This window comes from Erythranthe guttata, chromosome 6, assembly GCF_056151865.1.
Source record: "Erythranthe guttata isolate IM_541 chromosome 6, IM_541, whole genome shotgun sequence".
Lineage (NCBI taxonomy): Eukaryota > Viridiplantae > Streptophyta > Magnoliopsida > Lamiales > Phrymaceae > Erythranthe > Erythranthe guttata.
In genome coordinates, this window is record NC_142538.1 from 18,779,486 (window position 1) to 18,807,310 (window position 27,825).

At 36.8% G+C, this 27,825-nt stretch overlaps 4 protein-coding genes across 5 annotated transcripts; 2 read left to right on the plus strand and 2 right to left on the minus strand.

The window, feature by feature from the left end:
• The first annotated feature begins 523 nt into the window (after positions 1–523).
• Positions 524–13,442, plus strand: ATRX (P-loop containing nucleoside triphosphate hydrolases superfamily protein). Of its 2 annotated transcripts, XM_012979212.2 has the most exons (24): positions 524–898; positions 1,819–1,881; positions 1,966–2,061; positions 2,161–2,253; positions 2,575–2,765; positions 2,849–3,095; positions 3,387–3,500; positions 5,065–5,148; positions 5,775–6,178; positions 6,989–7,079; positions 7,145–7,360; positions 7,870–7,989; positions 8,708–8,874; positions 9,251–9,392; positions 9,581–9,730; positions 9,816–9,871; positions 9,972–10,275; positions 10,548–10,680; positions 11,000–11,055; positions 11,235–11,461; positions 11,793–11,996; positions 12,077–12,155; positions 12,236–12,495; positions 12,798–13,442. In XM_012979212.2, exons 1-24 carry the CDS (start codon positions 770–772, stop codon positions 13,210–13,212), a joined length of 4,041 nt encoding a protein of 1,346 aa, XP_012834666.2. In that variant the 5' UTR covers positions 524–769; the 3' UTR covers positions 13,213–13,442. The 2 variants fall into 2 exon arrangements, with proteins under 2 accessions (XP_012834666.2, XP_088676284.1); XM_088820158.1 differs by lacking the exons at positions 524–898; positions 1,819–1,881; positions 1,966–2,061; positions 2,161–2,253 and having other exon boundaries at positions 2,625–2,765; positions 2,844–3,095.
• Positions 13,443–13,707: 265 nt separating this feature from the next.
• On the minus strand, positions 13,708–16,213 carry LOC105955485 (hypothetical protein At1g04090). Its single transcript, XM_012979213.2, has 2 exons — positions 16,072–16,213; positions 13,708–15,338 (listed from the first exon to the last, which is right to left on the minus strand). The coding sequence occupies exons 1-2, from the start codon at positions 16,172–16,174 to the stop codon at positions 13,744–13,746; spliced, it is 1,698 nt and encodes a 565-aa protein (XP_012834667.2). The 5' UTR covers positions 16,175–16,213; the 3' UTR covers positions 13,708–13,743.
• Positions 16,214–17,105: 892 nt separating this feature from the next.
• On the plus strand, positions 17,106–18,937 carry LOC105955307 (uncharacterized). Its single transcript, XM_012979025.2, has one exon. It carries the CDS (start codon positions 17,428–17,430, stop codon positions 18,625–18,627), a length of 1,200 nt encoding a protein of 399 aa, XP_012834479.2. The 5' UTR covers positions 17,106–17,427; the 3' UTR covers positions 18,628–18,937.
• A 1,322-nt stretch (positions 18,938–20,259) lies between these two features.
• On the minus strand, positions 20,260–21,734 carry LOC105955306 (uncharacterized). Its single transcript, XM_012979024.2, has one exon. It carries the CDS (start codon positions 21,595–21,597, stop codon positions 20,377–20,379), a length of 1,221 nt encoding a protein of 406 aa, XP_012834478.2. The 5' UTR covers positions 21,598–21,734; the 3' UTR covers positions 20,260–20,376.
• Positions 21,735–27,825: the final 6,091 nt, after the last annotated feature.

The following is a 27,825-nucleotide window of genomic DNA, read 5'->3' on the forward strand; positions in this document are numbered from 1 at the left end:
GTCTCGAGCCGATGGGCCACGACTTTACAGAAAAAACATATATCATTTTAATTAATAAGCATTATGAATGATTAGCACAAAAATATGAAACTACATATATCTAGATTCGTTGGTTTTTCAATACCTAGCCCGACATGAAAGACTGTATGTGTCGGTGATGAACAACGAAGACGCGAGGACGATAGTGAAGATGCAGTTGACAGTAAAAATTACCGTCGACATTAAACGACCCCGACATAACCAGATAATTCTCCGTTTCCTCGTAATTATGTACACAAGATAAGATCACTACCGGAAAAAAAAAAATAATTTCATATCATTAATTGAATTATTGATTTTTTTATTTTTTATTTGATAATGAAGCAACCCGTAACCAACTATACATGTGCACTGAATAAACCTAGACTCTCGTATTTCACGATATTTATTTATACCATAACACCAGAATGGTAACATTTTAAAAGTTAAAAATAAATAAAGTAAGAGAGAAGAATACATAACTAGTCAATTTAATTATTAATGCAAAGATAAAATGGTAATTAGTGAGACAAATTAGGGAAAAATAAAATAAAATGCTTTTATTTATTAATTTATTTAATTACCGCAACGTCCAATTTCTGTGAAAATTTGGGTACGCCGTCGCATTTGGTTTTCCCCAAACTCCGTCTTCTTCTTCGCTAAAACCCACTGAACTGAGAGAAGTACTGATATGGAGGTATTTCTTCTGTGAGAAAAACAATTTATTCTGATTCAAAAAATAGTTCCAGCAATGGACGAAGGAAAGGAGATGGAAAAACCAGAGGAAGAAATTGAGCTTGTACAGAATGATTCTTCCGACGATTCCATGGAGGATGATAACGAGGAGGAAGAAGAAGACGAAGAAGCATCACATTCTGAGGTGCTTTTTTCGTAATTCCTTTTTTAATTTGAATAATTTGGAGATTTTTGTACGTTTTGCCGGGGAAAATTCATTCACCTTCCGTTTGATCAGATTCCGTTTTCTGTTGTTTAGGGAAAAATTTCTCCTCGTTCGAACTTAATTAAATCTATCGTGATTTAGGTCTTCTGTTTCAGTTTTTCTTCTTCTTCTTTTGTTTTAAGAAATTATTTACGGCGACGAACCTTTTAATCTGAATTATAATAATGATGAAATTGTGCTTCCCTTCGTTTTGTTGGTGTTGGTAATGGGGAGCTTGAAAGTGTGTCATTGTTTTTGAAGTGTTCATGTTTAAATGTGATGGCCATGTTCGGAATAGTAGAATACAAGTATACTTAGCAGCAGCTGTGCTTCCACTACTGGATTCTCGTATGAAAATTGGCTAAGATAACCTCGAGGGCTAGAATATAGTGGCCTGATGGAATAGAGAGAGTTGAGTACTTCAGGAGACAAATTAACAAGCCAGAAAAAAAATTGGATTATTTGGCGAAAGTAAAATTTAGGCCTACCAATATTAGAATTTGTACCACTCGTACTTTGTAGTAGATGATGATTTTTTTTTCAATATGGAAACGAAAATATCTCTGACTTGGATTAAGATGATCGATGGGAAAAATATCTGTCAATCTTTTTTGTTCCTTTGTAATTGATACAAGGTCCTTATATCTGTAGCATTATTGTTTTCTGAGTAGCTATGCATGATCACCATTGGACTCCATCAAAATACACCTTATTTATATTCTTTTATTGAATTCATATCTTCAAGACTTTTGCCTGTCTCCAGATGTGTTTGTTGTTGACTCATAATTGCATGGGTTTGTTCTTCTATTTTTCTTCCTTCTCTGTCCTACATGTAAATTTGCATTTTGATATGTTCGCAGGAACCATTGACTGAAGAGGAGATTGAAGGTCTCATTGCCGAGCTTTTAGAAGTTGAGAGCAAAGTAAAATGTTTTTACTTATCTTGCTCCAAACTTGGCACATCCACTCTTTTACTGTAATAACAATAACTAATTTATTTTTCTAAGGCTGCGGAAGCTCAAGAGGCACTGGAAGAGGAATCTCTAAGTAAAGTAGAGGCTGATGTTAGGAAAGAATTGTCTCAATCTCTTTCCAGTGATGAGGTAAGTTATTACTGTCCCTCTTTTTTTTTTTTAAATATTTTTTAATGTATTTTTCTATCTATAATCATTCTATTTCTGATGCTTTTTGGTGGTTGGCAGTTGGACAAGGCTGTAGCAGAAGAGATGGCGGCATTCAAGGAAGAATGGGAAGTGGCGCTTGATGAGCTTGAGACTGAGAGTGCTCATTTATTGGTATATTTTATACTTGTTTTTATTAATATGTTTGACATAATAACTTAAAACTCGCTGACATGCTGCCTTAGTGTACAGGTTTAAAATATATATGAAAAAGTGAAGGGTAGACACTAGGATATCCACTGATAGGTAGTTCACGTTTGAACATGTTTGAGAGGGCCTCACCGTAACTAACTTTACTTTTTATTCTCATAAATCAAACTAATATTCACATTCAATTTTATAGGGGAATCTATAAAGGATAAATTTGTACTACCTGATAAATTTCTGCTTTAGTAGTGATGTCATTTGTTTGTACTTTCATTTTTCTTTGAGCAGGAGCAACTTGATGGTGCCGATATTGATCTTTCCAGTCTGTATAAGTGGATTGAAAGGCAAGCTCCTAATGGTTGCTGCACTGAGGCCTGGAAAAGTAGGACTCACTGGGTAGGAACTCAAATGTCAGTTGATGCTACTGCATCAGTTTCTCAGGCTGAAGAGTATCTCAAGATTCACAGGCCTGTGAGAAGGTGCATTGTCAGCCTCTTACATGAGTTAATGTGATCATGGGATAAGTTTGAATCCTGAATTTGGAATCTTCATTGTAGGGCAGACGGCATGGCAAAGTTTTGGAGGAAGGCGCTAGTGGTTTCCTGGAGAAAAGAGCTGTGGCAAGTGAAAGCAGTGTAGCTGTAAATAGTAGTACGAATGTAGATTGGGATTCTTTCGGCAAAATGTGCTCTGATAAGTCATCCGTGGAGGATATCTCTTTCGGCAGCAAGCACTGGGCTTCTGTCTACTTGGCTAGCACCCCACAACAGGCTGCTGAACTGGGTCTGAAATTCCCAGGAGTTGATGAGGTGAAATGTTTTTGATCTGTTCTGTCATATATCTTTGGTGGCACCCAAGTTTTCCTTAAACACTTATTGATCTTATCATATCTCTCAATATGGTAACTGAACTCAAATAATCATGATCATATTATTTATACTACACGGTCTATGATTCAAATTTTTCTAAGCCGTTTTCACACTTAATCAAGGCGACCTAGTTATTTGTATTTGAAAGAGCAGGATGTTCAAACTCGTTCTATTAATTATTTTGACTACTTATTCATAAGTACTCGTGTCTCATGTATACGGCATGGTCAGGTGGAGGAGATTGATGATGTTGATGGTACTTCAAGCGATCCATTTGTTGCGGATGCTATAGAAAACGAAAGAGATCTGAATCTTACTGAAGAACAAAAAAAAAACTTTAGAAAGGTCAGTTGGTTGTATTTCCAGAATCTGTTCCTTTGAATCTATAGCAATAACAGAAAAAGTGACTCACACTTCATTCATCTAAGCTAGGAATGTCTAATGTGCTAAACTGTAAATCATCGGTCCTTTATTTTTCTCATGTTTTGAGGAGTTACTTTTGTCAGCTTTGTTTGTTAATGTTCATAGCATCGAGTAATAAGCGAATAGCGTGATAGCTTTTTTCACCTATGTCTTGTAGCTGATTGTGGAATAGAGTGATTGACATTGTTTTCCTTTCCCCAAAATTTCTGCGTATGAGGAAAAATGTATTCAAGAAAACAGTCTTCCTAAGATGAGTTTTCATATTGATATTACTGTGCAACTTACAATAAGGTGGCCTTACATGTATTCAATGAGAATTGTTATCGCATGTCAGGTCAACATAGTCTCAGTCATAGGTTTAGGAAATAAATGGATGGGACAGTCGGGATAAGCTAACCCTAGCATTACAAAATCCACCTGGCGTATTTCATAAATATATTTTCAATTTCATTTTTCTGGTGGTTCATGTTTTGGATTGCAATATATAGAATAAATACGAGGACATTGGGTTGTACATGAAGATATAGTGGTGATGCTCAAATGAGGATGAAATCCTAATTGGTGATGATCTTGTAACATTTTTTTGCCTTCTTAAATGTTAAATGAGGAATGTCATTATAAATTTATGTTCCTTTCGGACACCTAGATAACAGTTACCGTTTTAGTTTTCATCAAGTCTAAATCCAAAGTTGCATATCTTGCAAAATTTAGCTTGTTCCTTTTGTTAACTTTAATCTATATAGAATCCTTGGACTGCAGCGGGGCCAATTTCTTCGATCTTCAACTCTCCTGTTTTACGCCGATCCCAATCTGTTCAGCCGAAATCTGCACTTCTCTGCAGTTCTGCCCAGCAATTATTATGTTTTCAACATGTATATAGTGTTGTAGTTGGATATTGGTTAGAAATACAAAAGAATAAAATATAAAGAAAGTAAATATAAAATAAAATAAATAATATAAACGTATGAATGTTACTTAAGAACTCGTAAGTTTCTTATATGGCATATTGAGCTTCAACAATTTCGCAACGCAAACTGAAAAATATTCTAGAAATAAATCAAATAATTTTTTTGAAAGAACGTTTTCATTTTCTCGTGCAACAGCGTTCTTTGTATTTTATTCCACTTCCTAGTTATCCTTCATCACATTGTTATAAATTCTTGAATTTAAATGTAAAGAAGATTTCAGTTTGAACTGGTTTAATAACTTTTGGCATGGTAAAGTTCTCAAAATTTACCTTTGTGTGAATATTTAAAAATGTTTTCGACTTTCCAACGCGTGCTTAATAGGTGGTTCAACCATGCTTCATAGATTTGTTTGAACCTTCCCTGCCGTTATAGTATGAGCCAGTGTTGTAGTGATTCTTTAGGGAACACTGAACACGTTAGAATGTTGTGTATTTTCCTACTTTTGTAATATAATAGACTATCTTGCTCCTAATACCTGATATGAAGCTGTTTCTTTGACTTATATCTCTGTGTGACAGGTTAAAGAGGAAGAAGATGCAAATGCGGATCGCAAGCTTCATATTCGTTTGAAACAAAGGAGACGTAGAAAGCAATGCAAAGAGGTTGACTTTAAAGCCTTCAGCTGTTTTGGGTCTATTTTGTTTAACTTAGTTATTTATAATAGCTATTTCCAAGTCTTAGTCATGGTTTTGGTGAAAATGATGCTTCAAGTTAGGGGTGTAAACTAGGAGAGCTCGAGTCGATTTTAACGAGCATGAGTGTATTTTTTTGGGCTTGAGCTCGATCCAATGCTCATTTTGTTTATTTATATTTATATTTTTTTAATATCACTCATATAATTATTTTTTTACTAATAAATCATTTATAAGTAACAAAATTGTGACAAAATAATTATGAGCTATAATTTATTTTTTTGAATTTTTTTATGTATTTATTATATTATTATTATATATTATTTATAATAAACATTAAAACTGAAAAAAGCTCGCGAGCCTGTTCATCGAGCTCACGAGCCGGCTCCGCTCATTTACACCCCTACTTCAAGTGTTGTTATTTATTCCTTATCTCGTTGCTTAATTTGAGCACAAAGTTATAAGATTTGTTACATATATGCTTAATTGTTCAAATTTGATTCACGTTAGGCAGTTACATTTCCATTAATTTCTCCCAGCTAGCCCTTCTAAATCATTATTGTTGTCATGTTTCTTTTGTTATATTTTCTTACCAGGATGATATTCAGGGAGATAATTCCTCCATTGATGGTTTCATGACTCAAGAGGATGGCACTGCTGAAAATGATAGTGTGCCTGAGTTGTCTGGTGTTGTTAATGGAGAGAAAGCAAAGAGTTGCAGTGATGCCTCTCTGATTGATGGCTCTGCTGTTCAGGATTTAGTTCAGCCTAGGGGGGTTAAGCGTTCAAGTGAATGTGATGATGACCTACAGTCTGACAAGAAGAAATGTTGTACAATTACTGTAGATAGTGATGATGAAGCTTCTGTTGCTGGAAATAGATTGTCACATATCGAGGAAGCCACCAAAACAGAAATTGATATTGTCTCTAGTTCGGATTCGGATTCTAGTTCAGATTCGGATTCCGATGATTCAGATGCAGACGTCAATGTCAATGCCAGGTACACTAGATCCCGATCAATGTTGTTTTTGTTCGAGCCCTTAGGACATAATAACTAACAATCAAAGCGGTTACTCCTCACAAATGATGGTTTATACACATCTCCATTACGTTTAAACCTTAAAGTTCAAATATTTTGAAATTTTGCCTAGGATTTTCTGTCAAGGCTTTTGGAATTCCAAATCCACATATAATATATATCATTATTTGGAATGGCCTAAAGATTGAGAGTTAAGAGATGCAAATGCAAGTTTATCTTTTAGGATTCCGTGATAGTTAAATTGTACGACAATAGTTCCCTTTTCCGTTTTGTACTACTCTGTTTGGGAAATATGATTGTTTGTTTCTTACTTATTCATCTTTGTGATTTAGTCTTTATATAATGCTTTATTGTTTGCTCTGGCAGAATTTTACCGGCTTTCTTTCTTCAATTTAATATCCTGTTTCAGTTGAATTAGAATAAGAATTATAGTTTGTCATGGCAACTCCGGGCCAGAAAACTGGAAAACCTGACAGTCTCTGAGTTTTACGAGGACGAATATCTGTGCCCCTGGTAGTTGATGCCTAAAGTTAGAGAATCTGAATGCCACGAATCTGTGTTTGTGAATAATATGATTTTTGACTCATGCATGTCTTTTCTCTTTTTGACATTATTTCAACTTTAAGATTTGTCCTTTCATTTTTGTTTGCTGTCTTCATTTGAAATGTCTTTCAGGTTGCGTGACCAAGTTTATAGATGAAGTATTTGATTCCTATCTGAACCTTAGCATTACCCTTCAATTCAATTTAATTGTCCATCCTTTTTTTCCAGCTCTAAGAAAAGACGTAAAAAGAAAATTCGGAGGATCATTGATGATGCTGAATTGGGGGAAGAGACTAAGAAGAAAATCGCAATTGAAAAGGTAAAGTTCTCTTTAGCATCAATCTAATACCTCTTATGAACATATCATATATATTTCTTTTTCAGGAGCGTCAAGAGCGGCTTAAATCTTTGGAAGCACGGTTTTCTACAAAATCTGTTACCATGAGATCGGTGGTCAGTAAAAGGAGTTCATTTGATGGCACTGGTGTAGAAATGCTGGGCGATATGTCTGCAGGTTACATAATAAATGTGGTGAGAGAGGAAGGTGAAGAGCCAGTGAGGATTCCTCCAAGTATTTCAATGAAATTAAAAATCCATCAGGTTTGCCTAATGTTACCATATAGTGTTTCTACCCTATTCATGTATTTTCACAATCTGAATCAGGGCCTTATAGTTTTCTGCATTAGGTAACTTGCTGGGCAATGACGGAATACCCTTTTGTAACTCTTTATGCTTTTCATATGAATGGAAAAGTTTCTTTTTCTGTACCGTGTTTCATGTGAATAAACTGCAGCCAAATTTGTGATCTCTGAATTAGTGTATATTGGTTTTGGGTCAAGAATTGGAGCATAAAAATGCTTGCATTCTAACCTCTTTTGAACTACAGAATGGAAATTATGTCTGCATGCCAGCTCAGCTGTTCACATTACCTGAATTCTGATTTTCATATTTGGGTTCATGTATTGAAATGTGAGATAAAGTAATGACATCTCTCAATTCCAACTTGGTCGCATGCTGAAATAGTTTTCTTGAGAATGTTAGTTGTCTTGTTAGCATCTAGTCAGTTATCGTTTACACATTGTCCCAGTTTGATAGTTTAAATACTTCAGATTGCAGGCATCAGATTTATGTGGGAAAATATTATTCAATCTGTGCGAAAAGTGAGGTCTGGCGACAAAGGTCTTGGTTGCATTCTGGCTCATACTATGGGGTTAGGTAAAACTTTACAGGTAATATTTCCAAACTCGGTCAAACACATTTCACTTTAAATTTCTGCTTTTCCTTTTTCTATTGATACAACTACACATATAATTATCTGGATGAAAGTTCTGATGATATGTATCATCCTTTTCGGGATGATACATGATAATGCACTAACTAGTGAATTCATTTAAGAGCTACATGATAATGCACTAGCAGTACATAGTGAATAACATTTGAAATAGCCTTTGTAGCCTAATTAATGAATACCACATTTATTACCATGCCCCCGTTAAGAATTTTATTTCTGGTGTATGAACTGTTTTCAGTAAGAACAAGGCTCTCGTAATATCTTCATTTCCTTTTTGGGATATTCAAGTGCAAACCTATTTTCTTTTCAAGGTTTTCTTTTTGTTAATTTGTTTATAGATGTTTCATTGATCGAAACAGAAGGAGATTGATCTGTACAGGAGGAGGAAAAAACCTTCTTTTGTATGATAAATTATCCTTCTTGTATATGCGGTTTGACTATAGACTTCTTATATTTCTTTTGATGCTTGTAATGCAAGTAGTATATTCTAGATTATCTTTCCATAATTGGATACAGATTACCGATACACAAGCCGCTACATGCTAGGAATTCCTACTGGCTGTCTTGAATTTGAATTTATTCATCTCTTTCAGGTTTATATTATTCGAGTTATGTAAAAAATTATGATTTTATTAAGCTGTCAATTTCATACACAGGTCATTGCTTTTCTGTACACTGCTATGAGAACTGTCGACCTAGGATTAAAAACGGCACTCATCGTAACACCAGTAAGTGTTCTACACAATTGGCGACATGAGTTTATGAAATGGAGACCATCCGAGCTGAAGCCTCTTCGAATCTTCATGCTTGACGATGTTCCAAGGTTTGTATTTCGTGTTGTTTGTTTGATTAATGCAAATAATGACTGGAAAATTGGTAGTAGTAATTGTGGAGTCCTTATTTTGAATTTAGTTCAGAACCTGAAAGAAGTTGTCTAGATTTAGTTGCATTCTTAAACCTCTGCCTGTGTTGTTTTCATTTTAGTTTATAGAATGGGCTTGAATTTTGTTTGTCTTTTGTTCTAGATTATACCTGATTTTAGTTCTCTGCTTTCCACGCTGCTTCATGCTCACCTTTTTTTTTTCATTATTATTTTATTTTATTATAGCTGATATAATTCCTGTAAAATAAGAACTTTAGATGAATCTCTTTCACAAGTTTTCCTAGATACTGTAATACTTTTAGCTTTGTTTATTCAGGGAGAAAAGAATTGAGTTGCTTGTCAAGTGGAGAACTAAAGGGGGTGTCTTCTTAATTGGCTATTCCGCCTTCCGTAATTTGTCTCTTGGAAAGTATGTCAAAGACAGAGACCTGGCTAGGGAGATTAGTCATGCACTTCAGGTGATTTTCAATTGTCATTATTTGTAACTAAATATGCAAGAGAAAGCACAAGGAAATCATTCTTATGAAGTCATTTTCTCTTTTGTGCTTTTGATGGAAGATCTGATAATGTTGTGTGCTATCTCTTAATTTTCTATTAAGCCAATTTGGATCTTTATTTTCCGGGATTGTGTGTTATTTTTTGCTAGGATGGACCTGATATCCTAGTCTGTGATGAGGCCCACATTATCAAGAACACCAGGGCAGATACAACCCAGACATTGAAAAACGTGAAGTGCCAGAGAAGGATTGCATTGACTGGATCACCTCTTCAGAACAATCTGATGGAGTACTATTGTGTATGAATTTCTATACAGAACTTTTTGGACTTGACGTTGAATGTTTAATCTACTAGGTGATCATCTTGAACTTTATCTGGAACAGATGGTTGATTTTGTTAGAGAAGGATTTCTTGGTAGCAGCCATGAATTTAGGAACCGGTAAGAATCTGAAACATTTTCTCACCTATTGCATTCATTTTAGGCGTTAGTCTATCCCCAAGCTACCTAGTCACCTGGTCACTGTTTTGCTGATTTGCAGTTTCCAAAATCCAATAGAAAATGGTCAACATACCAATTCTACTGCAGAAGATGTGAAGATAATGAATCAAAGATCTCATATTCTGTATGAGCAGTTAAAAGGATTTGTTCAAAGGATGGACATGAATGTGGTTAAAAAAGATTTACCCCCAAAAACTGTATTTGTTATCTCTGTAAAGTTATCTCCATTACAAAGAAAACTGTATCAGAGATTTCTTGATGTTCATGGTTTTGCAAAGGACAAGATATCTGGTGAAAAGATAATCAAAAGATCTTTTTTTGCGGGGTACCAGGCCTTAGCTCAGGTTTGTATTCGTTTTGCTTCTCTAAATATACCCTTTTTCTTCACCCCCTCTCATTTGTTTCCTGAATATGTTATATTAATATCTCTATTTCTGTAGAGAAATTTCAGTAATTCGATATTATCTTTGCTGTGTCACCATTGAAGTTATAGGCGAGGAGGATTATAGATTTTCGAATTTGCAACATCTATCATGTCTTAACTGTTTTTTGTAAATACAATTCTTGATTGTATTGTTTCTGAGTATAAGTTTAACATACTACGTGTTCTCTGCAGATATGGAATCATCCTGGGATTTTGCAATTGAGGAAAGAAAACAAAGACTCTGCTAAACGTGAGGATGCAGAGAATTGTCTTGCAGATGACAGCTCTAGCGATGAAAATGTAGACTACAATGTGATCCCTGGAGGTATTCTAAATGCACCTTCAGATATAGTTAGTGTTACAACTGAGTCAGGTCGAACGCAGTTAGTTGAATTGTTTATTTGTTTCCTTAGTATATAGAAACTTTATATTTCATGTTTTGACATCTTTGTTTCATCAAAACTGAAAATGACCTGCATTTTCTCAAATTAGTGTCTGTACAATGCTGGAAACTTTTCTGCAGTGCTGTCTTAAATTCCAAATAAATGGCTTATAGTGTTCTTACTTCTTAGGACCTATTTCCTGTGCATTCTTGTGTGAGGTTTTTTGTTTTTCTTACTTTCTTCTTATTCAATTGTCCTCAGTTGCAGAAAAACTGGTCAACCCCCACAAGAAAAATGAGAATGGATTTCTCTATCAGGTCCGCAAACTTCCTTTTTCTATTACCCCCTCCCTGACTTAACCCTCCTCATTTACTTGATATAATAGAACACCTAATTTTTCTGCGTCTACCTATTCTTCAGCTGGGTAAACACAAGTCTAAATTCTTTTGTTTTAGTATTACACTTGACCAAATTGTCTCTTGCATCAACTTTCCAGGATTGGTGGAGAGATCTTCTTACGGAAAATAATTACAAGGAAGCTGATCAAGGTGGCAAAATAGTTTTGCTTCTTGATATACTCACAATGTGCTCGAATGTGGGTGATAAGGCACTCGTCTTCAGCCAGAGTATATTAACTCTTGACCTGATTGAATTTCATCTTTCGAAGTTCCTTCGTCCGAGGAAGCATGGAAAATATTGGAAAAAGGGGAAGGACTGGTACAGGTGCATATGGTTTTTAATTTTTATACATTTCAGAGCTGGCTCATAGATATATATATTTTTATTGGATTGTCTGATTTACCTACCATTAGGGTAAAATTTGGAGTCATCGTAATAATATTGCCATGTGTATTTACACACTCATTCCCATTTTCATCAGATGCAGCAGATGATCCATATTGAGCTATCTTTGTTGTATTTCTGAAATAGATTGTGTCATAAGAAGCACAAAAGCTTTTATCAATCTCGGTCTGTAAAAATAAGAGTGGTTTTTTTTCTTGCTTTATATCAAATGAAGGTGAAATAATATTCTTCCCTTCTGCATCTACAACAGATTAGATGGAAGAACGGAATGCTCTGAAAGGCAAAAATTGGTTGAAAGGTTCAACGATCCGTCAAATAGAAGAGTAAAATGCACTTTGATATCGACTAGGGCCGGGTCTCTGGGGATTAATCTTCATGCAGCTAACCGAGTAATTATAGTTGATGGATCCTGGAATCCAACATATGATCTTCAGGCTATATATAGAGCTTGGAGGTACGCGTGCCTTGTTTTTTTTGTTGAACAAGTAGTAATTAAATTTGGATTTTCTGAAAATTAGATATATCCGTGTGTAGATATGGCCAAAAGAAGCCTGTTTTTGCATACCGATTGCTGGCACATGCTACAATGGAAGAAAAAATATATAAGCGTCAGGTAATGGCAGATCAGAATACTAAGCTGTAATTTATTTCCAGTTTTTTTGAAAGAAATGTGATTAAAGAATAATTCTGCAGGTGACTAAGGAAGGCCTTGCAGCAAGAGTAGTTGATAGACAGCAGGTCCACAGGACAATGTCTAAAGAAGAAATACTACATTTGTTCGACTTTGGCGATGATGATAATGCTGACATAATGCCTGATTTGGGACAAGAGACGGCTGAACAAAATACAGCCGGTTATGGTGGAAACCTAGTGAAGGAGAAGCTGCCACTTCCTCATGGAAGTTTATCTTCAGACAACATAATCGAAAGTTTGATAAGCAAATATTATCCCAGGTACATCGTTCTGACTTCTTTTGCAAATTTTGGCTACTGCTAGTTGGCAAGTACAAACGGTTTTGTTCAGTTCGTGATTCTCTTGTGCTTGTAAATATTGTCTTAGATGGTTTGCATGCGAGTAAATACAGTTTATATCCTTCATGTTAGATAAATGGTCATCATGTTTGCCGGATTCTACTATCTGTTACCTATGGTCACCGAACTACAACGTATTTGGTTTTGGTCAGATGCTATATAGAACAACTCCAACACTAACCAAAATAGCCAGTTGTAACAGACATTCAATCTTTGCATTTCAGGTGGATTTCAAATTACCACGAACACGAAACCCTCTTGCAAGAAAACGAAGAAGAGAAACTATCGAAAGAGGAGCAGGACTTAGCTTGGGAAGTGTACCAGAAAACCCTCGAGTGGGAGGAAATTCAAAGAGTTTCTCCAGATGAAAACGTACCCGAGCAGCATAAAGTACACGTAGAAGAATCCACACCTGTAGTTCATCATATAAAAAAACCCGATCCTCCCATTTCAGAGGCTCCCAAACGAGACTATGCACTTGAAAGGGCAAAGCAACGCCATCAATACCGTTATGGGCTGAGGCCGTGCACTAAAATCTCTCACTTAATGACTTTGAGGAGTCAAAGAATACAGATGGGCGGTAGTGCAGTGTGTGGGGAGTGTGCCCAACCGGTGCGTTGGGAGGAGATCAAGCTTTGAATTATGGTCTTGCCATTTCGTGTTCTTTTGATAATTTCGACCGGTTCTTGATATATTTTTATAGAACGTTGAAAAATCTTTCTACTTTTCGGATGCTCGAGGTTGTAAATTTTCTTACAGGTTTCTTGTATATCTTTCTGAATATTGTCAAGCCTCCATGTATTAGCAGACTCGTTTTTTGAAGTTGGGACTGGCGAAATTATATTAGTTTAAACGAGTCATTCGCTATATATGTATTAAGCTACTGATAGAATACCGAGTGGGTAATACATTAGTATACATGATCCAATAGTGGCAAATACATACAAAGATCTTGATCACTCATTTTACACACAATGCCAAAGCATGCAATACTAGTTTTTACCATCTTCTACACTAATATATGTTACAATCACATTCTCTCTCTCTCTCTCTCTCTCTCTCTCTCTCTCTCTCTATATATATATATATATATATATATATATATATATATATATATATATATATATATATATATATATATATATATATATATATATATATAACATCGTTCTAACACCGTTCGTCTCCCAACCAATTATCCTTCTCCTTGGGCCCCGTTGGACCTTCCTCTCCATAAATCTCCGTAGGAAACAACTCCACAAGATTCTCCAACGAAAACCTTACGAAAAAGGGAAGGTTTTTCATTATCTTATCAATCTCCGATCCTGATTTATAAACAACCGTGGGGCCCCATTCTCTCATGTACTGCAACCAGCGAGGCTCCGTGATTCCATCTCCAATATACTCAGCAGCCACCAAACAATACTTTGTCGAAGAATCTACCGAATATTCGCTCTTAGCACAATCATTTCTTGCTCCAATCCCAAGTTTCTCCGAGCCCTGTATATAGCAACCCTCGTGAGGAAAACTCGCATGCCCGCTTTTCGATGCGTAAACAATGAACTTATTTCCATTAATAAACTCCAATTCCGATGCATCCACCCATTCACCGCCACTGTGCTCGGAAAAGTACACGCGGGAAAGCTCTCCGCTGAAGTTGCTCAAACGGAGAGTGTAATGCTCCCAATCTCCAACATGTTGACCTATTTTGTCGAAAGAGTAATCCAACGGTCCAGCTTTAATTGTGGATGGACCATTAAATGGGCAGAATATCCACATGGAAATATCGGTGAAAGTTCCACCCGAAGACAGTTTTACATGTACATAAACCTCTGCAGTTTCGATATTACCACGTTTTACGTAGTCTCTTTTCTCGTCTTCTTTAGGCAAATCGAGCCAGAATTCTCCATCGTTTTTTCCTCCACATGGTAAATTAGACCCATTAGAATCGATAGCTAATCCATTATTGTTATTATTATTATCCCCATCCTCTTCTTTGTACAAAAGAGCTCCATTTTTGAAGAACCAAGAAACCGAAGAAGGGAAGTAAGCTTCGTCGGGGTGGAAGTAAATTGTGGGCCCGTAGTGCTGAACGAGCGCATGAATCTGGTCTACATTCGGCATTGCAGCATACGAAGAATCGATGTTTTTCAGACAACCAATACTTAGGCTGCTGTCTTCATCGCTCTTGTCTCTACTGCAAAAGAATGTACCAATAGGAACACCTTTGCAAAGTATACCTCTTTCGCATGGCCTCGTATTCCAAACGTAAAATCGACTCTTTGAGAAGAGAGAGTTTCTATCAAATATGATTTCATCAACTTCACAACTCTCCGTAAGATCAGACCGAACACATCTTACTTCTTCAAGATCAGGCTCGTTTGGCTCGTTGGAAACAATAAATCCCGCTGATTTATAACCTGTCGGTGGATTCGGGAGCCAAATATAACCACTTCCATTTTTACGAGATTTTGAGCTAAAGATTAGAGTGTAGCTTAGAGGCTTTTGGAGAGGTGGGGAATTTGATGAGGAATCTACGGTGGATATGCTTTTGGCAACGAGAAGATAGCCACTCGATTTTCGATTGGTTGGCTGACAATGGTGGCCAAGAGTGAAATATCCGTTTGGAATTTTTACGGGTTTGTAAAATGTGACACCGTTGGATTTACCGAGTAATGGGGCGCAACTCCATATTTTTTCGAATGTAGTGATTTGAACAACTTCCAATTCTCCAAGACATATTTTGCCAGTACCAAAATCTTGACCTATGATGGAAGTCACATGAAAAAGGAGTTTAGAAATGTATGAAAAAATGAAAACTATACATGAAAGGGTAAATTACGGCCACCCCACCTCTGGTAAGGTCAAATTACGAAAAACCCTCTTATTTAGGTAATAACAACCATCTCGTCAACTATGAATCTTCTTACACGTTCAGGTGTCAAATTGAGTTGAATCTTCTTAGATTATATGCAATATTCTCTAGTTTGTAGCCCTTTTACCCCATTCGAGCTCCACATTTTAAAACAAGATGATAATAAGACGTGTCTCTTGGCTTGTAAATATTAGATTATGGTTTATCAGAATCTGCATTTTTGCACAAAACGAATATAAACTGGACAACATTCCACGAAATCTAGAAGATTATGTTAAATTTGACACCATAAGAGTGGACGATTAAGAAGATTCACAGCTGAATATTTAGTTGTAATTACCCAAAGAGTACTGGGTTTTTTGTAATTTGATTTTACCTCAGAGTCAGAGGATGACGGTAATTTACCCTTTCTTTTTTTCTTCTTCAAAATTGTATTATGGAGTGAATTAATGAAACTTAGAACCAGCTCACTTATCTTTATACGGTAAAGCATACACATAGCAGATCACACAGGTAACAGAACAAGATTACAATAAAATCAAGAAATCAAATTTATTTTTCATTTTTTAAGGAAAAAAAGGTTAAATCTTTAACAAAAAAAAAAGAAAAAGTAAAGGAAATACCTTTTGGCCACTGTGGAAGTGGTGAAGGCAGAGAGAAAGGATATTGTTGTTCCTCCAGAAAATCTGATGCACAATCACAACACTCCCCCCACCACTCAAACATTTTCCCCTTAATATATATATCCTCTAAAAATAATTAAATCAGCAAAAAATTAGCAGCACAAAATTATTACGATGATATGAAATAGATAGAAAATAAATATCTAAATACCCAAAAAGCTAAGGGATAAAAAGGTTAGTGAATTTGGGAGGCTAGCTTGCTTTGATTGGCTACAAAGATCAAGAAAAAGGTGGTGGCTTTACTTTTCTTTGACCAGGGTACAGTAGGAGGAGCTAGGAAGAAGACGGCAGTGTGTGTGTGTGAGAGAGAGAGAGAGGAAATTTGATTAGTTGCCGTTGAAGTTAACGGCGTTTGGGTAATTTGATTGGTTGCCGTTGGAAGTTAACGACGTTTGGGAAACACGTGCCGTTGAAGACTCAAACTTTAGTCTAATTGTCCGTGCTTCAATTACATTGGAAATAAAAAATTGGATACGGTAAAATCCCATTTTCAAAAAAGTTGGACGTGGGGAAATGTGTAAATGTAAAAAGTATTGGGGTACATTCATAATTTCTAAAAAAATATTATAACGTTTAACTTATATACTTATCTTAATTACATATTTGCATCTATAAATTCTATCTGGAGTAATTTACAAGTTATAATTGAGACATATAATTTTATTTTAGCATGAAATTACATCTAGAAAAACTATTAATACATCACTAGAACTAGAAGTAAAAAAGAGAAAGATTTAAGATTTTTGTGAGTATAGACAATTCCGAATCTTCATTTCAAACAAGATTTTTATGGAAACATGTTTCTATTTTTTCATTGTTATCAGAAACATCCCCAAAACTTTTAAATATTATTGAAACTGCTCTAAAACGTCAGAAAGTTTCCATGCATCATAGCTTTTGCACGGAAATTAATAATTGGCCCATAGTGCAATAACATAAAATTAGTATTGCAATTTTTTCTCAATCTCTCATAACTAATTTTCATATTTCACTTGAACATCTGGTTTGCAGCTACTACAACCTAAAATCATGGCTAACCATCCAATTAAAAAATAAAAACTTGATTATTTTTATATTTATTTATCACACAACACTACTACCTATTTTGAATTTTCCTTTAATTTGCCCCTTTTCTTGTAACCTCAAGCCACCTCATACCCCCACGCCGGAATATAATATTCCCCCCGGAGCCCGAGGCAATTTTCAACCGGTATCCTCACTCGCCGCGCCCTTGCGTGGGGCCCACGACCGCGGCGATAAAGGGGTACCCCACTGTGAATTAAATAATAATATTATATGTCACGGGTTCCGTACCAGCTCCTGGAGCTGAATATAATCTCTGCCCAGGATTTGGCACTCGTCTCCAAAAACCCGCGAACTTATGCGGTTGCGTGGGTCGACCCGACCCGGAAGCTCCGGACCCGAATAGATGACCGGGGGAAAGCTAGTCCTACGTGGAATGACAAGTTTGTGTTCCGTATCGACGATGCGTTTTTGAATTCCGATGAGTCGATTGTGACGGTTGAGATCTACGCCGTCGGATGGCTGAGGGATACACCTGTGGGATCCGTTACCGTTTCGATCGGGAATTTGATTCCTCTTTCTGTACGGAGGGAGAGATCGAGCCGTCGGTTTGTGGCGCTCCAGATCCGACGGCCGTCGAGCCGGCCGCAGGGGATCCTTAATATGGGGGTTTCCTTACTGGATAATACCATGCGGAGCATGCCGCTGTGTAGCGAGCTTAGCGCTGGATTTAGGGATCTGATGATGGATGAGAAAATGGGGAAGAAGACGAAGAAGAAATTGAGCGAGGATGTTGATGGAATTGATTGTAAGGAGAAGAAGATCCGGTTGTTCAGATCTATGAGCGATCAGACGGATCGGACGAGGAAGCAGGGCGGCGCGAATCAGAGGAAGGGCGGTTCAGTTTGCAATGGCTCGGTGGTATACTACGGCAGCGGCGGCGGTGGATCTGTTGTTAATGGCGGTGGATCGGCGGTGAATGGCGGTGGTTCGATGGTTGACGGCGGTGGTTCGGTTGTGAACTCTGACGTAGGGCCGTCGCCGTCGGTGGTGGCGGCGGCGGTGGCGTGGGGGTTGTATCCGACGCAGCACGGGCCGGCGCCGAAGCCTGGGAGCTCGGTGCTGGAGGATTGGACGGTGGAGGAGACGAGTATGGAAGGGCTGAAATCGAAGATCGAGCGGTGGAGGATGGAGCTACCGCAGAAGTACGACCAAAAATACCGGAGGCTTGAAAACAACAAGAGAAGGGAGAAGAATAAGAAAAACCACCGGCGGAGTAAAACGGCGGTGGATGACGGAGGAGGCGGCGGCGACGACGACGACGACGGACTGTTCACGTGCTTCGGCAATGCTTACGGATGCGAGTTTACGATAGTCTGCGGTGCTAAAAAGGACAAAGGCGGCGGCGGCGGAAGGAAAGAACGGCGGCGGACCAAGGGCAGCAAAACTAGCGTTTCGGAAATATATTCTTGAGTAATTTGTTTTCTTTTTTTTTTTTAATAATTTATTTTACAAAATATAAAAGAATATTTAAATCAGTAAAGGGCACTAATTAAATCAGGTGTTAATGCTTTAATTTGATTAAGAAAAAGATTAGAAATAGGAAATGATCCCTGCTCAGTTCAGTGGAAATAGTTCTCCTTTTTGTTGTGTTTCTCTCTCTATGACGTGGAATTGTGATATGACACGTGGAAGAGAGAGAGAGAGAGTATGTATATAAGTCCAGCTGGAATTCATGTGATGATTGTAACTACTTATGTAATTATTTTCCGCTTATTATTAATTTCTTAGGTGGTGTTTGCAAATGATTATTTAAAAGCAGAAGTTAGTGATTGTGATTTAAGTTAGTTTTAAGTACTTATTTCTAAAAGTTGGGGGTGTTTGCAAATATTTTGGAAAATGAACTAAAATTGAAAAAGCAGGGTTAGGGGAGCTTTTAAAAAAATAGATTAAAGCAGATTATTTTAAGAGAAGCAAAAGCAAAAGTTGATTTTGCAAACACCTAAAAACAGATTATGAGCAAAAAAAACCGCATAATCACTTTCAAAAAGCATTTGCAAACACCACCTTAGTTTGGGTTTATTTTATTCTTTGTATTGTATTAGGTATTCTTTTAAATTAATTGTTGTATAAGATTTTAATACATGTATTAACAAAAGTAATAATATATATCGATTTTAGTAAAATAGCGCATAATTAACGATTCATCAATGAATGCCGATCGGCTATGAATCCCGATCGGCTAAAAGTGCAAACAGATAGCTGCAAAATGAAACTAGAAACAAATTAGAGATCCTAAAATAAGTTCATAAACTCGATTAATATCTACGGGAGGTGAGCAACAATGAAGGAAATAATAAATAAATAAGTTAAGGTCGGTCTAAAAACGAATTTCTGCTGCTAATTATTATTCATGTACAGAAGCAAACGCGTCGACTTTTAATTTCGCGTCTCTCTAAATTTGAAAAATGGAAGTGATAATTTACGAAATACAACAAGTGATAAAAGAAAATTGGAAAAATATAATAAATGCGTGATTAAATTTCTAAAATGAGCGGCAATATAATAAAGTAAATTCTCCTTCAACGGCATTGTGTGCACATAATTACAGGCATTGCGAGCACATAATTACGCACATCCATATGTATACATGCTTCATGGATGATTATTTATTCTCATCTATCATTAACAATCACTCGATGTAACTAATCTGATGTAACATATAACTCATGGAAGTCATAATTAAGTATTGCAAACATTACCTAATAAATTCCTATAGGAAATTAGTCATTTGTAGGGTTGGCAATATAGCTATTTAGATGAAAATATATAAAAAAATATAAATTATAAATAAATAAACACACGTATATATAGAACATGTCATATAAATATATAAATACAAACATATATTTTTAATATTTACACTTTTTCTAACATTCCCTTGTCCTATTTTTTAGGAATATGCCAACACAGTATCAACAATTATCAAGTTCAAGAATCTGTTACAGAAGTTCTTAATATACTTTCAGAACTTTTCATTAAAACTTAAAAGCCTACACTACATACATTTATTACATGAGAAAAAATGGAAAACCATATATAACATGTTCAACATATATATACTTCTTCAACCAAAAAATAAAATAATAATTAAAAAAAATAAAAAATAAACAGAAATGAACTCAATTCTCTTCTGAATTATACCATAAAAAAAGACAGAAATCAAGCTGAATTGGCCTCACTAGGCTTATTACTCTTTCTTCTAGACGAGCTCACGCTATTACTCGTTTTATTACCGCCCGGAGGATTGTTACTCGCCCCGCAAACTATCGTGAACTCGATTCCGTAAGCGAAACACGAAAACAATCCCCCGTCGGAATTCCTCCTTGAGTGCCTGTTGCTCATCAAAGACAGTTCCGATTCGTTGCAGCTGTCGATGCTACTGCTCTTGCCGGAGCTCGGTTTCCTCCACCTCTCTCTACTCGTTCTAATTCTATACCCTTTCGCTCTCGCTTCTTCCATCGTCATCTCCTCCAATATCGAGCTCCCCGTGTCGTCGGCCGCCTGCGCGTTTCTGACCGGCCGGGGAGGCGGCTGCGAGTGCATCTGCGGCTTCATGGCCATCTCAGCCGCCACGATGGAGGCTGAGGGCCCGATGTCGGAGCAAAGTTCCGAACCGTTGACCATCGACCCGTTGCACATTGACCCGTTGACCATGGACCCGTTGTAAACGGATCCTCCTTTCTGGGGGAACTCGTCGTCGTCGTTGTTGACCCCGGACCCCACGCTAAGGGAGCGCCAGAGGTGGATCCTCTTTTCGAGCTCTTTCTTTTCGTCGTCTTCGTTGTTGTTTTGATCCTCGAGGCTGAGGGCGTTGACCTTTTTGAGGATCTCCTCGCGGAATTCCTCGTGGGGTTGGCCGCGCTGGAGGGGCATGCTCCGCATGGAGGTGTCCAGGAGGGACACCCCCATGTTGAGTATGCCCTGGGGCGCCCCCGAGGGGCGGCGCACCTGGAGGGCGACGAAGCGCATGTTCTTGGGGAGGCTCTGGAGTGGGACCCCCGACGGTGGGGACATGAGGTCGCTAATGAGGACCCTGACGGTCCCCACCAGGACGTCGCGGAACCACGAGACGGTGTAGATCTCGATGGTGATGGCCGCGTCGTCCGAGGCGAGGAACTGGCTGTCCACGCGGAACGTCAGCTTGTCGTTCCACGTGGGGTGGGTGTTGCCGTGTTGGTCGGTTCGGGTGGTGAGCTTCCGATTAGGGTTCACCCATGCGATGGCGTACGTGCGCATGGACTTTGTGATCGGGGTTAGGTCTTGGGCGGATATTAGGCTGATCTCGAGGAGATGTAGAGGGGTGTGGGGCGGGGCTTGGGTGGAGATCGAGGAGGAGGTGACGGTGGAGCAGACGGTCGGAGTTGGGATGGTGGGGTCCATCTGCCGCCGCCCGCCGGAGGATTGAACGAAGGAGGAGGTGGAGAGAGAGAGAGGAGGTGGGGAATGGGAGAGAGAGTGTAAAATTATTATGTTGAAGATGGCATGCAAGTTATTGGGGGAAGTTTTTGTTTGTTTGTTTGTTGATGTTTTTTGACCGTTGGTTCTTGAAGTGTGAATTCTTGTGGTAAATTTGGTTGGCCTTAAATAAGCTATACTCCTTGTTTCAATGATGTACATGAATTTTCATGGTTGACTAAACATTCTTTGTTTTGACTTTTGACAGATGTAACAAACTAGTTCAATTGTGTGTACTTTATTAATAATGATTTTGACTTTCTTGTAATTTATTTTGTTTTGAGAAGACTAATAAAGTTTAATTTATTACATTATTCTTCTCTAATTAAGAAGTCTAAAGTTACATTTTTTTTCTTTCAATTAGTACCTTTGTATTGTATCGTATTGCTAGAAAACTACACCATGTTATTTTATTAGCAAAAAGGTCCCCTATAACTTTTTGTTTTAGCAATTAGTACCCCTTTTCAGGAGGTTGTATTCTACAAAAAGTTGAATCATGGGTGGTTTGCCAATAAAATAACATCGGGTGGAACGGTTTCTTGACAATTCGATATAACATATGAGTACCAATTGCAATAAATCAGTACGAATATTTCTTGATTTATAAAAAAAAGTTTTTTTTTTTTTTAATCAGTGACATTATTATAGTTAAATTAGTTTCGTTTCTCATGAGGAAATTTGTTGCCAGCTGGACCCAATTATATGCCTCTCATTCTCAAGAATCTCTGGGGATGTTTGGTTATGTTTCCAATGGGAATTTTTAGTTTTCAAAATTTCTGATGGAAAAAATAGTTTATTGGTTTTTGTGTAGAAAATGGGAGTATGTTTGGATGAATATGTATTTTTAGTTTTATGTAGGTGTAGAAATGAGAATATGTTTGGTTGTGGTGAATTTTCTCTACGAAAGTACGTGCAAAAGTAGAATATAATGATTGAAGATTATTATTATTATTATTATTATTATTATTATTATTATTATTATTATTATTATTATTATTATTATTATTATTATTATTATTATTATTATTATTATTATTATTATTATTATTATTATTATTATTATTATCATTATTATTATCATATATTAATTTTTTTTTCAGTATTATTATTTTTGTTATTATTATCATTATTGTTTATATTCTTATATTATTATAATTATTATTATTTTATTATTTATTTGTATTATTATTACTATTACCATTATTACTATTATTACTGCTTCTACAATAAATAATAATAACAACAATAATAATAATAATAATAATAATAATAATAATAATAATAATAATAATAATAATAATAATAATAATAATAATAATAATAATAATAATATTATTATTATTATTATTATTATTATTATTATTATTATTATTATTATTATTATTATTATTATTATTATTATTATTATTATTATTATTATTATTATTATTATTATTATTATTATTATTATTATTATTATTATTATTATTATTATTATTATTATTATTGTTATTGTTATTGCACCAATAGGCGAAATCCCTCGCCCCCTGGGCCCCCATCCCTTGGTCCGACAAGGATTGATAGAGGAATGTAAATCATGGTATTATTAGAAGAAGAAGAAGAAGAAGAAGAAGAAGAAGAAGAAGAAGAAGAAGAAGAAAGAGAAATTGAGAGGAAATAGAGTGTAGATATTAATGAGGAGAGAGAAATGAGAGGAGAGAGAGTGTAAATATTAATGAGGAGTGATGAATATAAGGAGGGAGAAATGAGTTGGTGGAATAAAATATATAGGTTAGTTAGTAGGTTTTTGTAGGTTTGGAAATTAAAAAAAAAATATGAATATTATATTTTCAATAGAAATTTGAGAAGAAAAAATGGGATTTTCTGGATAAAATTGTCAAACAAACTTGATCTCAGTTTTATGAATAGTATAAAACTGGAAATGGGGTTTGGAAATAGAAACAAACGTCCCCTCTAGTTTTCAAAATTTCTGATGGAAAAAGTAGATGTATTGGTTTTTGTGTAGAAAATGGAAATATGTTTGGATGAAATGGTATTTTTAGTTTTATGTAGGTGTAGAAATGAGAATATGTTTGGTTGTAGTGAATTTTCTCTACGAAAGTACGTGCAAAAGTGGATATAATGATTGAGGATGATTATTATTATTATTATTATTATTATTATTATTATTATTATTAATGAGATGGGAGAAAAAATGGAAGAGAGAGAAATAAGTTAGTAGGTATTATTATAGATTTGAAAAAGTATGAATAGGGTATTTCTATTGGAAAAATTGTTAAGAAAAATGGGCTCTTTGAGAAAACCCCCTCACTACTTTTTTTAATTGAGGGAAGCCCAAAATATTTTAGCCAATTTGAGAAAAGTCCACACCCATTTTCAGCTATTATATTTTCCAGCTTTACCCCCGCCCGCCACCTCATCACTGGGTCAGCGCTCCAGGATTTTTTTTTTTTTTTCCGTTTTTTTAATCGACTATGAAGCATAGTCGATTAGTCTTAAATCGACTATGCTTCATAGTCGATTAAGGAAAATCTTTAATTTTTTAATTTTTTTTTCTAATTTTTCTTTTTAAATTTTTTTGGTTTTTTTATTTTTTTTCTCTATCAGGTTTATTAATGCATAGTCGATTAAAATTTTAGCTATTAAAAATAACAAATCATAATTACAAAAAAATGCAAAATCAACTATATTTAAAAAAAAATATACAAACATTGTAATTGATTTATACATTCGAATCAATAAACAAAAAATAAAAAAAAATAAAAAAATTAACAACTGGAGTCGGTTAATCTTAATCGACTACTGAACATAGTCGATTAAGCCTTAATCGACTATTGAACATAGTCGATTAAACACACGTAGTCGATTAAGGTCCTGCCTGCGCGAATTTCTTTTTCTGCGCAAATTCAGCAAACCCATCGCAATCTTCCACCCAAAACCGCCGCCGCCAGCAGACCCATCGCAATCCTCCACCCAAAACCGCCGCCACCAACAGACCCATCGCAATCCTCCACTCAAAACCGCCGCCACAAAGGGGTTACTATAGATGCAGTAGTTCAAAGGGGTGTTCGGCGAGGAAACAAGTGGAGCGGAGCCGAACAGACCCACGCATAATCGACCAACCCTCGAATACGGTCAACTTCTTCGACACGGAAGCGGTCCTTGAGCTCTTCCTCGACGGATCTTTTCGTCTTTTCTGAAAATAAATTCCCGCGCCTCACACGAACAACGTGGTTGATTACAGGGTGGCTGAGTTGTCGGACAAACTGCGGCATCTCCGAATCTTGCCGGAATATCCAGTCGGAAAATTCCACGTGAAAAGAAAAGTGGAAGTCGATATCGCCGGTGACAACGGGGTTTTCGACCATGAATTCGTGTTTCGTCAATTTGCAGGTGAATGATGGATGGTATTCCGAATTGCTGCTATCCATGGCCAAATTATAATTAATTAAAAAATATTTCTGAGATTAGGGTTTCAAGACAAAGCAGAAGGATTTTATAAGATGGAGTTTTTAACGTTGTTGATTATATATGGAGAGCTTTGGGGAGAAGGGTGGTTTGGGAATTATTAAATAATATTTGGGTAGGATATTAGGCAAGGGGGTTTTCTCTAATTATTTTTGGGAGAGGGGTTTTCTTAACTCATTTACCTAGATGAGGGGGGTATTGCTAATTATCCCTAAGAAAAATAGGAATTTCCAATTGAAAATTGTTAAACAAACATATTTTCAGTTTTATGTACAGTATAAAACTGGAAATTGAATTTGGAAATAAAAACAAACATACCCTCCGTCTACTTACATATGTTGAAAAATATTAAAATTTATTAGGGTTGAAAACCAAATACTAATTGCAGAAAATCTGACCATAGTTTAGTTACAACAAACATGATTAATCATTAATGATTACATATACATATGCCCACACAAAATTGGCCCAAAGAAAAAAAAAATAAAAAAAAATCTCAAAACTAAAATATCAAGAATTGAATACGTAACATACTATATATTTATCATCCCATGCATGCATGCATCTACGTACGAACAAGCACATTAATTCAGACATAAAACCTGTGCAGATTATCCTGATCTGCAGGAAGTGTCACCAAATGAACATTCTGTTTGCTCACATTTCTGTTCTTCTTCTTATTCGTATTCTTATTCTTATTCTTATTCTTCTTCGACCCGCATATGATGCTGAATTGAAACCCGTACCCGCTTCCGAAGAAACAAGAAAACAGCCCTTTCTTCTTTCCCGCACCTCGCCTCGGCCGATGAACCCCCGTTTTCTTCTTATCATCATCGTTAGTTATCGTTGTCAACGGGATTTGATCCTCCGTGGGCCACTCCACAATGTTCATCGGTTCCTCCACCACGCGATGGCAATCACTGCTTTTATCCGTACTCCAATTGTCGAAAATCGAGCTCCCGTAATCGCTCCACTCCGTCGAATAAACCCCCCGTTTCATATCGACCGCCACCTCCGAAGGCAACGGCCGCATGACGGAGAAAAGGGAGTTGCATGATGTAACATAACCCGTTCTTGTTTCGGTCTCGGTTTCAGGCCGGCCCGTTATCCTGCTATCCGGGCTTGTGCATATGCTCCCACTCTTGGATGTCATTCTTGATGATGGTCCTCGATTCTTCTCTTTTTCATCCTCGAAATCTTCGAACCGTTCTTGCTTCATTTCTTGAACATCTTCCTTTTCTTCTTCCTCGTCGATTTCTTCGTCGTTTCTTATTGGAGATAGGCCCGATTCGAGGCTCGGAGCGGTATTGTCAACGAGTTGGACGCCGAGATTTAGGGTTCCTTGCAAATGGCCCGACGGGCGGCAAATCTGAAGAGAAACCCGTCGGAAGCCCGGGTTTTTACGCAGAGGCGGTGAGAGGCTGCCGACGAGCAAGCGCGTGGTGCCGATGGGGAGATCGCGCAGCCATGCGAGGTTGTAGATTTCGATTGTGATGAAGGAAGATTCTTGCTTGAGGAACTTTTCGTCTACATGGAAAGATACCTTGTAGTTCCATGTCGGGTTCGTGTGGCCCGCGTGATCGATCCTGGTCGTCAGCTTGTGGTCAGGGTGTATGTAGGCAACCGCGAATGTGCGGAGCATCTTCGACACCGGAGGAAGGTCTTGTGCCGAAATGATGTTGATTTCGAGGAGCTTGAAAGGAGATTGGAGGGCCATTGTTGCTCGCGCGGGGTCGTCTGAATGGACGACGGGCCGGGCCGGAGAGATGGCAGTGAGAATGCATGAAAAGGGGTATTTTTTTTGGTCTTGTGGGAATGGCTTTCTTCCTTTGGTTCATTTTGCATGGGTGCAAGAAAGTAGGAAGGTGTGTGAATATTGGTTTGGAAGGGTGATTTTGTGCCACATAGGCAAAGGGATAACTAAAAATATTTTTCAATATACAATTGAATTATTTAAAAAACCAACATATCAACTTATGCTAAAGAAGTAACCACCTTCTTAAACAATTTACTATGGATTTCTTCAACTAACCCCAATTATGATTTATGCCCAAAAACTTTGAGGCACACTAATTTTTGGATTTGATACTAACTTCAACCCTTGGACATTATAAGGTGGTGTTTGCAAAGGCTTTTTGAAAGTGATTATGAGCTTTTTTTTCTTCTTATAATATATTTTTAGCTGTTTGTAAAATTAACTTTTGCTTTTGCTTTTCTTAAAATAAGCTGCTTTAAGCTATCTTTTTAAAAGCATCCTTGTACCTGCTTTTTATATTTAAGTTCATTTCGAGAATATTTACAAACGCCCCCAACTTTTAGAAAGAATCACTTAAAACCAACTCAACTCACAATCACTAACTTCTGCTTTTAAATAAACATTTACAAACACCACCTAAGTCATATGTATAAGCGCTTTCCGGTGGCGCACCAAATTCCAACAGTTGTCGACTTCCAATCGTTTGAGCTCCGTCATTGCACCGTTCTCGACTCGTATTTCTCTCAGCCCACAAGCACGCCGTTAGTGCTCCTTCACTCTTTAATTAGCACGAACTTTCCATTCAAACGACCAGGTCAGGAAACGGGTGGACTCGTATAAAATAACACGACCTTTCCATTCAATTCCTCTTATTTTATATTGGTCCATTACCTTTTGAAATATTAGATCCAACCCCGTGTACATTCTAA